General features: G+C 41.7%; 1 protein-coding gene across 1 annotated transcript in view; it reads right to left on the bottom strand.

Moving 5' to 3' along the window:
• The window catches only part of GUCA1C (guanylate cyclase activator 1C), a 158647-nt gene extending 145904 nt beyond the window's left edge, over positions 1-12743 (bottom strand). Inside the window, exon 1 of the mRNA XM_073542526.1 lies at positions 12489-12743. Within this exon, the coding sequence (XP_073398627.1) occupies positions 12489-12743 (255 nt within the window). The remainder of the gene's footprint in view (positions 1-12488) is intronic.
• Positions 12744-17073: the final 4330 nt, after the last annotated feature.

Genomic DNA, 17073 nt, shown 5'->3' with positions numbered 1-17073 from the left:
CTGGAGGCTTTCTCAGAGCCTGCTCTCTGCAGGCACTGAGAAAGACGCCTCCCTGCAAGCCCCCGAAGGTCCCCGCCACCATATTGGATCCAGGGACCTGCACGGAAGGAGGCCCCGCAGCAGTGCTGCACATCGCGCTGCTGCTGGGGTCTCAGGGAAGCACGGATGGAGCCCCCTCCCTGCCGATGCTTCCCTAAACCCCCGGTACACTGCGATCATGTTTGACTGCAGTGTGCCAGGGGTTAACGTGCTGGAGGTGGTCCGTAACTGCCCCTGACACAGTGCTGGGTGTCAGCTGTGATAATCAGCTGATACCCGGCCATGATCAGCAGCGCTTCCCCCATGAGCGCCTCTGATCGCTATGACATACTATCCCATCCATGGGCATAGGGGCCCGGGTCCTGTGGATGGGATAGTATATCAGATGTCAGGAAGGGGTTAATATCAAAAGGTTTAGAGATTTTGGAGAAATCCATGTTTACAAGGAACAATGCTGACAGTTAATATTTGTTTCTTGCATATTTTTGTAAGATGATGCTAGATCACATACTGCATCCATCACAACAGCATGGCTTCACAGAAGAAGAGTTCAGATAATGACCTGGCCACCTGCAGTCCAGACTTTTCACCAACAGAGAGCCTTTGGTGCATTATGAAATGAAAAATCTGGTAAGGAAGACCCAGAACTGTTGAGCAGAGAGAATCCTACATCAGACTAGAATGGGACAACATTCCTCTCCCAAAACTCCCGAAATTGGTCTCCTCACTTCCCAGACATTTACAAACTGTTGTAAAAAGAAGTGGGAATGCTACAAAATGGTAGACATGGCCATGTCCCAGCTTTTTGGCATGTGTTGCTACCAACAATTTTAAAATGAGTTACATATATGTGCATATGTATAAAGGTACCTTTAACTGCATGATGTCGCTGCCTACATCATTTTCTGGCATTTGTACCTATCTATCCCTTCTCCATTGTATGTGTGTTATGCATGATTGGCCTGATTGAGACATAATTTCGATGTTGAAACACATTGCCCCTTTTATGTATCTTTTTTGTTTATTTAGTTTAATAAATTTTGACTACTTGGATTTTATATTTGTTCTTCTTTTAATCAGCAATACTAGAACTATAACTCCCATTTTTCCCCATTTGCTCCATTTCACTGTATTTGAAATGGCCTAAATCTTATGTCAGTTTGTACTACACAGAAAATAAAGATTTTTCTTCATAGATCAATCTTCAAAGAAATAATGTATAGATAAAAGTCAAACTTTAAACTTACTAGGCTCCAAGAGATAAGATTTTCCCTGTTATTTAAAAATGAAAATATCCAAAACAAATTCAATAAAAAGAAACCTGACATTATGCTAAAAGTATAACAAATATACATGAATCTGATGCTCTTATTTATTAGTTTGATAAATCTTTATTATAACTTATTTTTCTTTATTCCTAAAGAAAAACAAAATTAAATTTGTTATTCATTTAGTATTGATAAATATATCTTACTTCTAGGATTCTTGACTATTTTTCACATTTAATTTTTTCAGATATATAAAAGAATTGCAGTATAATAAAGAACCTGAATTAGCACAAGATTTTGGCCTTCGAAGATTTCTAGAATCTTGAAATTTTGTCTCAAAAGCTCTGAAATGTCGCAAAATTTAGGGACAACTCAGAGTTGTCCCTAAATTTTGTGACTTTCAATGTCTTCACAGCAGTTTATCACAGCTCTGACCATTTGAGGCGGCATGATGTATGATGACCGCTACTTGTTAAACCCATGAAAAGCAATGGTGTTTATTACACCACAAGTCTTACTCCAGAAGGGGCTGTAGTAGGATTTGTAATGAGACGCACACAAAGGTGCACACCTCTCGTCCAACTCTCTGTTCTGACTCCAGCACAACTCCTCATCAAGACCGGTGTGAACAATGCAGATCTTGATGAATCGGGGCCATAGGCTTTAATTTATCAGTAGAGATGGGTGGATATCTGGATGTTCAGGTTCGGCCGAACAGTTACAAAAAGTTCGGGATTGGGTACCAGAACAGTACCCGGACCCTAACCCGGACCCCATTCACTTGAATGGGGGGCCCAAACATCCAGTGTTTGCCACGCTGTCATGTGCATGACAGCGTGGCAAACACCGCTTCTTAATAAGTGGCTCAGGAATTGATATAGGAAGGAAGGGTTTGGGTTCCTGCAGAACTGGGCCAACTTCTCAGTTGGCTACAGGTTCTACGCTAGTGACGGGATGCACCTCAATGGGGAGGGTGCAGCTGTGCTGGTGGAGAAAATGGCTAGAAGGTTGGAGGAGTGTTTAAACTAGGGACGGGGGGAGGGTATTCCTTTTATAGGAGGGGAAGACAGTGCAGATAGAGACCTGGGCACAAATAATGACATTGGGGGTGGGGGTGGCATGGGGGGTGGGGTTAGAACAGTTAATAATTTAAGAAAGAATAGAGGTACAGAGAGATACATAAAGTGCATGTATACTAATGCCAGAAGCCTCGCCAATAAAATGGAGGAATTGGAGTTAATGTTGTTGGAACATAATTATGACATGGTGGGGATATCTGAGACATGGCTGGACGATAGCCATGACTGGGCGGTTAATTTACAGGGCTATAGTCTGTTCAGAAATGACCGTACAAATAAGCGAGGGGGAGGCGTGTGTTTATATGTAAAATCATCCTTAAAACCCATCCTTCGTGATAATATATAAGAATCTAATGAAAATGTAGAGTCCCTGTGGGTAGAGATAAGGGGAGGGGGGAAAAATAATAAATTACTGATAGGGGTTTGTTATAAGTCTCCAAACATAATGGAAGCAACAGAGAATATCCTCATAAAGCAAATAGATGAAGCTGCGACTCAAGCAAAAGTCATTATTATGGGGGACTTCAACTACCCTGAAATACATTGGGGAACCGAAACCTGCAGTTCCAGCAAAGGTAATCGGTTTTTGACAACTATGAGAGACAATTACCTTTCACAACTGGTTCAGGACCCAACAAGAGGCTAGACCTAATATTAACCAACAGGCCAGACCGCATATCAAATGTAAGGGTTGAGGGTCACTTGGGTAATAGTGATCACAAATTAATAAGTTTTCATGTATCCTTTAATAAGATGTGTAGTAGAGGGGTTACAAGGACACTAAACCTCAGGAAGGCAAATTTCCAATGGATGAGAGATGATCTTGGTGCAATTAACTGGGACGATATCCTGAGACATAAAAATACACAAAATACAACATTTATTAGCATCCTGAATAGGACCTGTGCACAATATATACCGTATGGGAATAAACATGCTAGAAATAGGAGGAAACCACTATGGCTAAATAGAGCTGTAAGGGGTGGAATAAGAGATAAAAATAAAGCATTTAGAGAATTAAAGCAAGTAGGTAGTGATGAGGCATTAAATAAATACAGAAAATTAAATAAATTCTGTTAAAAGCAAATCAAAACAGCAAAGATTGAGACAGAGAGACTCATTGCCAGAGAAAGTAAAAATAATCCCAAAATATTCTTTAACTGCATAAATAGTAAGAAACTAAAAAATGATAGTGTTGGCCCCCTTAAAAATAGTCTGGGTGAAATGGTGGATGAGGATGAGGAAAAAGCCAATATGCTAAAGGACTTTTTTTCAACAGTATTTACACAAGAAAATCCCATGACAGATAACATGATCAGGGATAAAAATTCTCCATTAAATGTCACCTGCTTAACCCAGCAAGAAGTATGGCGGCGTCTAAAAATCACTAAAATTGACAAATCCCCGGGGCCGGATGGGATACACCCCCAAGTACTGCAGGAATTAAGCACAGTCATAGATAGACCATTATTTTTAATCTTTAAAGATTCAATAATAACAGGGTCTGTACCACAGGACTGGCGTATAGCAAATGTGGTGCCAATATTCAAAAAGGGGACAAAAACTGAACTTTGAAATTATAGGCCAGTAAGTTTAACCTCAACTTTGGGTAAAATCCTGGAGGGTTTTCTAAGAGATACTATACTGGAGTATCTGGAGAAGAATAACCTTATGACCCAATATCAACATGGGTTTACAAGGGACCGTTCCTGTCAGACTAATCTGATAAGCTTTTATGAAGAGGTAAGTTCCGGACTGGACCAAGGGAATGCAGTGGACGTGGTGTACATGGACTTTTCAAAAGCTTTTGATACAGTGCCACACAAAAGGTTGATACATAAAATGAGAACAATGGGGATAGGGGAAAATATGTGTAGGTGGGTTAAGAGCTGGCTCAGGGATTGGAAACAAAGGGTGGTTATTAATGGAGCACACTCGGACTGGGTCACGGTTAGCAGTGGGGTACCACAGGGGTCAGTTTTGGGCCCGCTTCTGCTTAACATATTTATTAATGACCTTGTAGGGGGCATAGAGAGTAGAATTTCAATATTTGCAGATGACACTAAACTCTGCAGGGTAATCAATCCAGAGGAGTACAATTTTATATTACAGGAGGATTTATGTAAACTAAAAGCTTGGGCTGATAAATGGCAAATGAGCTTTAATGGGGATAAATGTAAGGTCATGCACTTGGGTAGAACGAACAAGATGTATAATTGTGTGCTTAATTGTAAAACACTGGGCAAAACAGTCACTGAAAAAGACCTGGGTGTATGGGTGGACGACAAACTCACATTTAGTGGCCAGTGTCAGGCAGCTGCTGCAAAGGCAAATAAAATAATGGGATGCATTAAAAGAGGCATAGATGCTCATGAGGAGAACATAATTTTACCTCTATATAAGTCACTAGTGCGACCACACTTAGAATACTGTGTACAGTTCTGGTCTCCAGTGTATAAGAAAGACATAGCTGAACTGGAGCGGGTGCAGAGAAGAGCGACCAAGGTTATTAGGGAACTAGGGGGTCTGCAATACCAAGACAGGTTATTACACTTGGGGTTATTTAGTTTGGAGAATCGAAGGCTTAGGGGTGATCTTATTACAATGTATAAATATATGCGGGACAATACCAAGACCTTTCTAATGATCTTTTTACTCTTAGACGTGTGACGGGGACAAGGGGGCATCCTCTACGTCTGGAGGAAAGAAGGTTTAAGCATACTCACAGACGCGGATTCTTTACTGTAAGAGCAGTGAGACTATGGAACTCTCTGCCATATGATGTTGTAATGAGTGATTCCCTGCTAAAACTTAAGAAGGGACTGGAGGCCTTTCTTGAAAAGTATAATATTACAGGGTATATACACTAGTTTCCTTAATATTGCGTTGATCCAGGGAGCTAGTCTGATTGCCGTATGTGGAGTCGGGAAGGAATTTTTTTCCCAATGTGAAGCTTACTGTTTGCCACATGGGTTTTTTTTGCCTTCCTCTGGATCAACATGTTAGGGCAAGTTAGGATAGGATATGGGTTGAACTAGATGGACTTAAAGTCTCCCTTCAACATTATTAACTATGTTACTATGTTACTATGTTCTGATCGGCGGTGAAATCATCCCGGCTGGTCAGAGAACCACAGTTCCCACACTGTTAAAAGACAGTGTGCGCATTCAGACAGATCAGGCTGGACCAACACAGGAGCAGACATAAAACATTTTTTCAATGAAGAAAATGCTGCAACTGCCGAGACTGACCAGTTTTAAGATCAGCCCCCTTACGAGCGAGATCAGTGAGAGGCTTGACCACCTGAGAAAACCCTTTAATACATTTCCGATAATAATTAGCAAACCCCAAAAAGCACTGAAGACCTCTCAGATCTTTGGGTTGCACCCAATCAACAATGTCCTGTACCTTTCCAGGGTCTATGCGAAACCCTTTAGCAGACAGAATGACCCCAACAAAGGACAGCTCTTGGACAAAAAATACACACTTCTCAGGTTTAACGAACAGCAAATTCTCCCGTAACATCTGAAGAACTGCAGGCAGATGACCCAAGTGAGATTCCATTTCAAAAGAAAACACCAGGATAGCATCTAAATATATCACCATAAAACGCCCGATGAAGTCAGAAAAAACATTATTAATGAAATCCTGAAACACAGCTGGTGCATTGGTGAGACCAAAGGGCATAGCCATGTTTGCAAACAAACCCTCAGTGGTGAGTAATACTGTTTTCCACTCATCCCCCTCCCAAATATGAATAAGATTAAATGCTCCCCTGAGTTCTAACTTGGAAAACCACTTAACCCTAGACAATTGGTTGAAAAGATCAGGGATGAGCGGGAGAGGGTAATTATTTCTTACTGTAATCTTATTAAGTTCACGAAAATCGAGGCAAGGGCGTAAACCGCCATCTTTTTTCTTAACAAAAAAAATCCAGCAGCCACAGGAGAGACAGAAGGATGGATGTGTCCTTTACGAAAACTTTCAGAGACATACTCTTTCATAGCGGAACATTTCAGGGCAGAAAGATTGTACAGACGGGCTTTGAGCAACCTCAGCCTCTTTTTCAGAAAACACGTCCTTAAAATCCTTCAGGTACTCTGGAATACCCTCCAGTTTAACGGACAACACCATTACAGTAGAAAGACAACCTTTAGAACAATTAGGCCTCCATTTTACAACATCCTGAGATTCCCAGTCGATAACAGGATTATGTAACAGCTACCGGAGAATCTCAATGCCAGTCCCACTAGAAGATTGTTCATAACATAACATGAGATGCGTTCCTGATGCAAGGAACCCACCTTGAGGACGAACTCCTCCGAGACAAATTTAAGTGTTCTTAGCCAGTGGAGTCTTATTAATAGCAGTGACATGAATTGGTGTTTCAAGCCTAAGGCCATGTGCACACGATGCAGATTTCCAGTGGATTCGCAGCGGATTTTACTGTGCAAAAACGCTGCATATACGCATTGTGATGTACAGTAGCATGTTAATCAATAGTAAAAAAAAACCCGCTGTGCAGACGCTGCGGATTTTTCCGAACGGTTTTCTTGTGGTTCAAAATATGCAGCATGTCACTTTTGTGCGGTTTTCCACCTGCTCCATTCTCCAAATCTGCAGGGGGAAATCCGCAGGGGAAAACCGCACAAAAACCTCAAGAAAAAAGGAAGAAATCCGCAGGAAAAATGCAGGTCATTTGACCTGCGGATTTCTTCAATTCTGTGCGGAAAAATCCGCAGGGCAAAAAAGTACGTGTGCACTTAGGCTGAGTGCAGACGTACTTTTTGGCCCTGCAGATTTTTCCGTGCAGAATGGAAGAAAACCGCAGGTCAAATGACCTGCATTTTTCCTGCGGATTTCTTCCATTTTTCCTGCGGTTTTCCACTGCGGTTTTCCCCCTGCGGATTTGGTGACAGGGGAGATGGAAAACCGCACAAAACAAGTAACATGCTACGGATTTTGTACCGCAGGAAAACCGCGCGGAAAAATCCGCAGCGTCTGCACAGCGTTTTTTTTTTACATCGATTTTAAGGCTACTGTACATCACAATGCGGATATGCAACGTTTCTGCGCGGTAAAATCCGCTGCGGAACCGCTGCAAATCTGCATCGTGTGCACACAGCCTTAGCCTCACTGTCCCTATCTGACACTTAGACACCAAGCGTGAGTCAATGAAGTTTATGGAAGACCCACAGTCCACGAAAGCTGAAGTGGGTGTGAAACAATCATCGTAACAAAGTTCCACCTCAGCAATATTTTTTGACGTGAGGAAAAAGGTACGAGAGTCTGGGTGACCTCCTCGATGATCACCCAGACTCAGCAGCTTGTCAGTCAGTGGGCAAAAGGGGCAGTCCTTTTTCCAATGTCCAGGATCTCCAGAGTAAAAACACAATCTCCCCTCTCATCACCTTCTCTCCTTCTCCTTCAGGTTCGTGGCCTCTGGCTCCATAGATTCAGTATAGGGTGCCATATCGGAATTAGCTGGACATAAAGGAGTCTCTTGTTGCATTATGCCTCTCTCCCGAAAACCTCAGATCCATACGGCTGGCCTGAGTCATAGCCTCCTCCAAGGAGCTGGGTGGCGGATGGAGAGCCAGAGCGTCCTTAAGATATTCCTACAGTCCTCTCTTGAACTGACAAAGTGCAGAGTCATTCCAGGTAATTTTGGTGGCCCACCACCTGAACTCAGAGCATTACCATTCGGCAGTGAGTTTACCCTGGAAGAAACCCATGATAGTGTCCTCTGCCACCCTGACACAGTCTGGTTTGTCAAAAATCAGTCCTAAGGCCTCAAAGAAGCTATCCAGAGACACATGTTCAGTGGCAGTAGCAGGTAACGAAAAAGCCCAAGTCTGGGGACCCTCCCAGAGTAATAAAATAATTATCCCCACCCGTTGACTCTCATTCTCAGAGGATCAGGGTCTCAGGGAGAAAAGCAACTTAAAACTCTCACTGATTGTACAGAACTTTTCTGGAAAAAGTATCTGGGAGCCTGACCGTAGGTTCAGGAGCGTGGAACGAGACATCTATGGAGTTCGAGTGCCTACAGGCAGATTGGGAAATAGAACCTTGAACAGACCTAACAGTCTCAGAGAGCTCCTTTTGAAGCTGATTATGAGAAGTGGCCAGGGCTCTATGTTCAACAGACAAATTCTGCATCATTTGAGTCAAATCAGACACCTGATCCGCAAGAGTACAAAGCGGATCCATAGAGAGAGAGAAGAGAAAAATATGTATGGTCATTTATAGTATCAAGCTGCTGCTATGTAGGTAGATGCAAGCTCCACTAGATGGCAATACAGTGGAGGGAGGACTGCACACAGCAAGAGCAGACCGGCAGTGCAGCAGCAAAGGCTGCCACCAGGTGGCAGCAGAATAGTCAAACAAGCCGAGTCGATATTGGTCTGTAGCGCAGTACCAAAGGAATAAACAAACAAAGTGTCAGAAACAAGCCAAATGGGTCAGTACCGGTCAGGAGCAGATATGTCAAAGACAAGAGGCAAACAGCAGCTCAGGGTCCAAGCCGAGTCAGATACCAGGGAGTCCTAAACATGAAAGGGAAACACTGAGTCAAGATGGGGGGAGTGGGGGACAAACAGACATGGGCAAAGTCAGCTACAGCAGGAGGACAAATCAGGGTACTACCAGAGTCAGATACTCACGCCGTAGGCAGAAAATATGTGACATGGCCTGCAAGATGCAGCAGGAAGAAATAGCAAACCTGAATCCAAAATGAAGCCAGGCAAAGTTAACCCTTGAAATGATCAGCCCTGGAAAATGGTAGACCGGACTGAAAACCCAGACTGGATCATGACACTGGGGGGCTAGTATTCTCAGGGGGCCATGGATATTGGCCTCCCCATCCTGAAAATAGCAGCCTGCAGCTGCCCAGAAAAGGCACATCTATTAGATGCACCAATTCTGGCACTTTGCCCGGCTCTTCCCACTTGCCCTGTAGAGGTGGCAAGTGGGGTGATAGTTGGGGAGGTTGATGTCACCTTTGTATTTTAGGCTGGGGGGGCCAATATCCATGGCCCCTTACCAACCAGAGACTACTAGCCCTCAGCTGTCAGCTTTAGCAAGGCTGGTTGTCAAAAATTGGGGTACCCCATGCTGTTTTTTTAAATTATTTATTTAAATAATTAAAAAAACAGCATGGAGACCCCTCTATTCTTGATAACTAGCCTTGCTGAAGCCGACAGCTGAAGGTTGCAGCCCTAAGCTGTGAGTTTTGCCTGGCTGGTTAGCAAAAATACTGGGGAACCCAAGCGTTTTTTTTTTAAATTATTTATTTACAGCGCAGGAGTGGCTAATGAATACTCCCATCCACCACTACTGCTCTCATTGTTATTAGCGGCAGCAGGTGTCAGATGATGGAAGCTCCAGTCCCATCAGCTGTCACCAGTGACTGGAGGTAAACTGTATACCTCCGATCACAGGTGAGCACGCACGCTGTCTTTTAACAGTGTGGAAACTGCGGCTCTCTGACCAGCGGAAATGATTTCACCGCCGATCAGAAGCAGTGTTTGCCGCGCTGTCATGCACATGACAGCTCGACAAACACCCGATGTTCAGGCAGCCGCACCCTAACAATAACACAGATTTCCTGGTGAAGTCTAAGTGAGGATTGGCATTAGGTTAGGGTCCTGAAAAACGAGAAACGCCTTACTGTGGCTTCCAGGTACACATAACTTGGCCATTTTATGCGCTAAGCTTTCTCAATTTTTCATATTTCTAATGCAGTAATTCAATTAATTTGTCATATTTCATGGTTGCATACTATGGCGCTACAGTGTGCTTCCTTTTTTGTTTGAATGTATATGAGTTGGTGACTCTAGGTTAAGCACCTGTTCACACTTAGTTTATGCTTGGATGTGATGGTCAGTTTTTTGAAATTTGAAATTACGAGTTCATAGACACCAAACATGTCTAGGTTCTTTTTTTATTTAAGTGGTGAAAAAAATTCCAAAATCTTTTAATAAAAAAAATGTGCCATTTTGCAATACCTATAGCATCTACATTTTTTGTGATCTCAGGTTGGGTGAGAGCTTATTTTTTGTGTACCGAGGTAACGTTTTTAACTATACCATTTTGGTGCAGATACAATCTTTTGATCGCCCATTATTGCAATTTTAATACAATGTTGCGACAACCAAAAAATTCTGGTGTTTTGATTTTTTCCCTTGTTATGCTGTTTAGCGATCAGGTTAATTTTTTTTATAATGATAGATCAGGTGATTCTGAACACGGCGATACCAAATATGTGTATGTTTTATTTTTGTATTGTTTTATTTTGAATGGGGCGAAAGGGGGGTGATTTGAACTTTTATATTTTTTTATTTTTTTCAATATTTTTGAAAACCTTTTCTTAACTTTCTTTATGCTTCAATAGTCTCCATGGGAGACTAGAAGCTGCAGTTGTCCAATTGGCTCCGCTCTATACAGACGTTGATCAGATCACCTGTATGCAGCAGAAATGCTCACTTATTATGAGCTCCGATCACCAGGTGGCGCTCATAGCAATCCGACAGTGACAACCATAGAGGTATGTTGAAGACCTCTGGTTGTCATGCCAACCCATTGGTGACCTGCCATCACGTCACGGGGTCACCGATGGGTGGGATTTCCGGCTCGCTTGCCGGAAGCATGAGTTAATGCCGCTGTCAGAGATTGACAGCAACATTTATCTATTTAACAGCCGCAGGTGGATCGCGATTTCACCTGTGGCTGTTGCGGGCACATGTCAGCTGTATATATCAGCTGTCATGTGCCCATAAGATGCAGGCTCAGCGCTGGAGCCCGCACCAAACAGGGTAAGTCCAACATTGGCGTACTATTACGCCCGATGTCGGAAAGGGTTTAATGGGGCTGCGCACTACTGTACAACTCATTTTTAATATGTCCCGGGATTTGAGAACATTAAAATAAATTAATCATTATCTTCCAGACTGGCGCAACTTCTTTGTAGTCAGCCATGTTGTCTCCAGTTGTCGCAACATCTGGCGAGGCGTCACGTGAGTACTGTAGACGATCAGCATTCTTGGACTACTGATTGGTTGCAGTGAACTTGTGATGCTTCCTCCAGATGTTGATTGAAATTGTCTGTCGTAGGACACACTACTGTATATAGAGGAGCTTCGGAGGTGAGTCAATTTCTTTTCTCACCTCCTTGTGCCTTTTAATAGAGGATTGTCCAATAGTGGACAACCCCTTTTTAGCGTAGAAGTTACTATTTCATTTTTGTAATATTCATGTTGGATACATTTTTTTAATTAAGTTATATTATCATATTAGTTAGAAGATAAAATGAGATATCTGTTATGCTCAATGACTTTTAGAACATTTTTAGGTATGGTGTCATTATATTAGCACTGATGTAAAGCCATAAATAGAGACACTGAAATAATTATTGCAAACTGCTTGCTCCATTCATTTTATCTGTTAGAGATAAGTTAAGCACTGTGATAAAAAACCCTTTTAACTGAGAATGTGATGTTTCCTTTAATTCTTTTGGAGTAAAATGAATGAAGAATTGATGTTGCGCATTGCCTTTGCGCAGTTGATTATAGATCATATTTTGACATATTGTGACAAAAGGTCGCAAATACTTGTTTGGTTCTTGATCTAGCTAAACCCACTGCAGAGATTTTAGATCGGTGGCAGGTCTAAATACATTGCGGGTGATTTTTTTTATAGCATTAGTAAAGTTACCATGTCCATAAAAAACTGTTTTATTAATTATATTAGAAAGGATGAACTGTGGAAGAGATTGACGCTTATGGCCTAATGCTAAATTATTTCAACTATGAAGTTTAACTTTAGTTTTAACTATACATAATCTTAAAACATAATTATATTTTTATGTTAACATTTTTAAAAGACAATCATTTTGCGAAAATTGTTTTTTTTTATTTTTAGCTTTATGAATATTTTATTTTACTGTAACTTGTTTATCATACCAGAACTTAACCACTATAATATAATGAGAAACGAGACATACTGTAAAGCTATATCAGAATGGCCAAATTAGATTGCTGAAGAATCCCATCAACCGCCAGATAATGCACAGATATTATTGGATTCAATATTAAATTCTTACCTTGTTCATATCAAAAGTACTGAACACTTGCTCAATGTATCTGTTTGCTTCTGGATTCATGCCTTGCAGGCCGAGTAATCCTTTAAACTCATGCAAGCTTAGTTGGCCAGATGGACACTCTCTCATAAATTTTCCGTACCAGTGATGTATCTCCATGGCATTAATATCATCGGCATTTGAGCTAGCTGCACCCATTTTGCTTATTTGAGGCAATGCTGTGCTTGGCATTCCATACACAGGGTTCCACAGATTCATCCACTTGTCCCAATGTTTCCAAAACGCTGCTCATATCACAGTAAAGATCTGTCTTAAACCTCTTAAAGCTTGTTACGGAAATAGACTAGAGGCATAAAAATAGAAACATGGCAAGATTAGGTGTATTGCCAATTGGTTCATTATGAAGCAGGATCACCCTTCCTAATAGTGCTTATTTTTGGAAGTTAAACAGAAAATACGGTTACGTTAACCTTTCAACCCCCAGTTTTGGTTTTTCTTGTAGCGTTCCATGATCCATAACTTTTTTCATTCACTTAGTAGTATGACGGTTTGTTTTTTGTATGCTGAATTATTTTTACCAGTGACATCATTTAGAGATACACGTACCTTATTAACATATTTTTAGCAAATTATTTTTTAGGAGGAATGTAAACAAAATGACAATTCTACCAATTTTTCTTTGCGTTTTTGATTTTATGCTATTCGCTTTGCTGCACAAACTTTATTCCGTGGAACAGCTGAATTAAGGAGATATACAATTTGTATAGTTTTATTAATCTCTTATTTTTCTCCAATAAATACACTCTTTGTAAACAATAATTTGTTTGGTTGCCATATTGTGAGAGCTATACGTTTTAAAATTTTCTCAACGGTGCAGTGAGAAGACTTAGCTTTTGTTGTTTTCATTGGTATCCTTTTGTGTTACATAAGACTTTTTATTACTCCCTTGGGGAGCAAAATGAACACCAAACTATAATTCTAAGTTCTTTTCCATTCCTCTAAATATGGTTCACTGTTTGGTTTAATCGACTCGTTAACTTTATATGGCTGGCCAATGATATTACAATACCAAATTTATATATATATATATATATATAGTATATTTTTTAAGAAAACTTATTTTTGGTCGCCAATTTCTGATACCCATAACTAGCAGGGTTTTTTGCAAGTACTATATTTGGGCACACGCAACTTTTTGATAACTTTTCACTGCATTTTTGGTCAGTTGCATGAGCAAAAAAAGCAATAAATGTGTAATTGTTTTTCAATGATATTTTCTAATAGAGTTCATGATACAGTATAATTGTATACTACCTTGTTCAGTAGAACCTCAATTACATGACATTGCTTTGTGAGTTTTTCTCAGAGGTTTATTGACAGATGCCATAGCTGGAATGCATTTTGTATACTCTTAATCTTACTATTCTCTAGTTCAGTGTTTCTCAACCTTATCAAGCCAATTACCCCCTAGCAACAAGAGTTGCACCCCTGTACCCCTCAAAAAAATCCATATGTTCTAAATATTAAAATAGACATGAGTGTGAGCATAGCCCTATCTTTAGCCTCTGTCGCCAGTTCCTTCAAAAAATTTTAAGTTGACAAGTAGAATATCAGGCAGTAGTAGGAAAGGAAGACTGAAGAAGAGCAGACTTCTGCTGCTGTGACCAGGAGATAGCTTGAAAGTACGAGGTAAGAATATAGGCTATCCCTTGGTCACAGCAGCCACTCAGTAGTCAGAAACACAGGGTGAACAGCATTATGAGCAGCCTATTCTTACCACAGCGTCCCTCGTATCACCAGTATTTGATCAGAAAGACATGGTAGACAGCAGCGTGAGCAGCATCTTCTTACCTCTTTATCCCTCGTATCTCCAGTAATTGATCATAATATTTACTGAAACATGGATTATATTGTAGAACAGATTTTTATCAGTGTAAAAAGATGGCAGCCATTTTAATGTATTACTGTGATTATCTTGCCAAGTTGAAGGAGTGTAATTTTCTAATTAAAGGAATTTAGAAATGTATTTATAATGACATTACATTTGTCTATTTCCATAGCTTTCCATCAAATTATTTGTGTAATACTAAACTGAACATTTCAATTAATGGTCATTTGAGTAGGTTGAGCTGATGCTTCAGCCCAATCTCTTTGTTTTCTATGCTAGCCTGTGTTGCATACCATGTGGGGAACCACAGATTGAGAACCACTGCATGTTGACCTCTGCATAAATTGTACCACGCTAGTGGAGTGGCTTAGTATACATTTTTTGCAAAAAACGTATCAACTAAATACCCTGTTTTTGTTATTATCTTTTACTAGCACTTGCTGTCCACAGTTATATATTTTATATAGCAGTGTATTTTTGCACGTTTGTCATACTGGTTTTTTCTCTGTGTTTCAGTCCTGTGTTTCAGTCATGTGAACACTGTCCAACCGACCTGTTCACTTTTGTGCATGTCACATGTGTTTTTAGTCAAATAATTCCTTGCTTAAGCAAGGTTTGGGAGATTCCCGCCCCTCTCGTGTGACATGCACATAAAGAGCCGTCTTGCACTGCGTGCCCACATCAGGAAGTGTCTTTCTGAATCCTGCTCATATAGGTACTGTTCACATGATCAGGTTTTAAATACAGTAGATAGGACTGCTCCGAGATGGGTATACCGTGACATTGGTGCAGTGGCTTAGTATACATTTTTTGCAAAAAACGTATCAACTAAATACCCTGTTTTTGTTACTATCTTTTGCTAGCACTTGCTGTCCACTTTTATATATTTTTTACAGCAGAGTATTATTGCACGTTTGTCATACTGTGTTTTTTCTCTGTGTTTAAATTGTACCAGGTCCAATCCTTACTTCACCTAATTTAAGAAAAGTTTTGAAGCCATGCAGAGAAGGGAAGTGTTCTCGGCTTTATCCGGAAGCCTGAGTGGCGGTTATCCACCTCCTTCAATGGCTCCCTTGCCTCACTCCTCAATGAACATTACTTCTATCCCCAACAGTAACAGGTCTATTAGTTATTGTATGGTAAAGTACTGCCAACAGTTTTACAGGTTCTGAGTACAGGCAAAAAAACATATAGCTGATGTGTTCCACAAATCTCAAGCTGGATGGCTCCTTGTTACCTGCAACTGGGCATTGTCATAAGCATCAGTGCCTTTGTAGGAAAATGGAGTGGGCTGGTGGTATCTCTCCCGTGTCAGGGCTGGAACTGTCGGGACTATCACCATCGTTGCCGGGGGAAGCACTTTTGGCTGGAAGAGACCTTTGCCCCTGGGGGCAGGTCTGAGATAAAAGGGATTGGTGAGAAGACAGCATGTGTTATAGGAGAAAGGTCACTCCCTCTCCGCAGACCGACGCCATCGAGCAGGCCCGCTTTGCACTCTCTCATCCCCCGCACATACAGACTGTGACTGCTGCCGGCCCACAACACAGTACTCGCCAAACAGTGCACGCTGAAGCAGGTAGTGTGACCGCAGCCTCCACTCCGGGACTTCGTTCACCAATCGCGGTGTCGCAGATACCCACTTGAGCAGTACCTTGTTCCAGGACCACAAGACTACGCGTGAGAAGGCCAGGATACGCTGCTTCCGATAAGAGACAGTGCTTCACCTTTCTCTGGGACCAGTTCTGGAACTTCACGCGTCACCTATGGTGCCATTGTGGGATTTTCCAGCCTCCTCCATCTGGGAACCACAGACTAATAAGTTAACCCGTTAATTGAACCCATACTATTGTTCTATAACTATATATGCTTTGTACACCTACATTCCCTCACTCCCTGCGTGGAGTATTAACTGTTATAATAACTCTTTATAAACAACCCGTTTACTCTTGCTCTGCCTCCTGCTCATCACTGCATCCCGCATTCCTGCTAGAACTTTAGACCTTGAACATTCTGGGTGCTATATGTTTAGTTAAAGCACCTCCTGTTCCATGTATGGTGCATGCCCTGATTAACTTGTGTAAAATTTCTTAAAGAAAGATACTCTCTTGAACAAGGTGGTGTCCAGGGTCAGGAGAGAACCTGGGTATTTTAGCAGTTTTTACGTGGTGAAACATCCCTCCAGGCTTTGCAAAAACAGGATGGTGTTAGGCGTCAGGTTCCTGCAGCTGCACAACAGGAATCCAGAGCCTTGCATCCAGCGGTCTCCCATTCTCCTCCGACCGCTCAAGAGCCTGCACAGCAATCTCGGCGTCACCACACCACCAGCTCTGTAGGACTGGTTGTTGCTGCCACCTCTGGGTCAGCAAAAGCAGCGCAGGCTGTCCTGCGGCAAGCCACTCCAGTGGCTAAGTTCTCTCATCATGCTACTGGGCATGCTCACGAGACGATCTCCCATTGGAGTTTGGGAGTCACGTGCTCAGGTCCTTCTCCTGATTGGTCCATTCCAGAGATCTGGAAGGTCCTGCACGACTATAAAAGGTCCGCATAGCCGCTCGGCCATGCGCTAATATAGACTTTACTTGCTACTGTGTGAATGATGATGGATGCATGTGCCTGCGAATGACTCATTAAGATCCTCTCCCTCTGATATTCTGTGTGTGGATAAGGACTTAGTCTTAGAGTTAGCGCCAGTCAGTGGCA

Source organism: Dendrobates tinctorius, unplaced genomic scaffold, assembly GCF_039654945.1.
Source record: "Dendrobates tinctorius isolate UK_male_01 unplaced genomic scaffold, ASM3965494v1 ptg000127l, whole genome shotgun sequence".
Lineage (NCBI taxonomy): Eukaryota > Metazoa > Chordata > Amphibia > Anura > Dendrobatidae > Dendrobates > Dendrobates tinctorius.
This window is presented reverse-complemented; position numbering and strand designations above follow the sequence as displayed.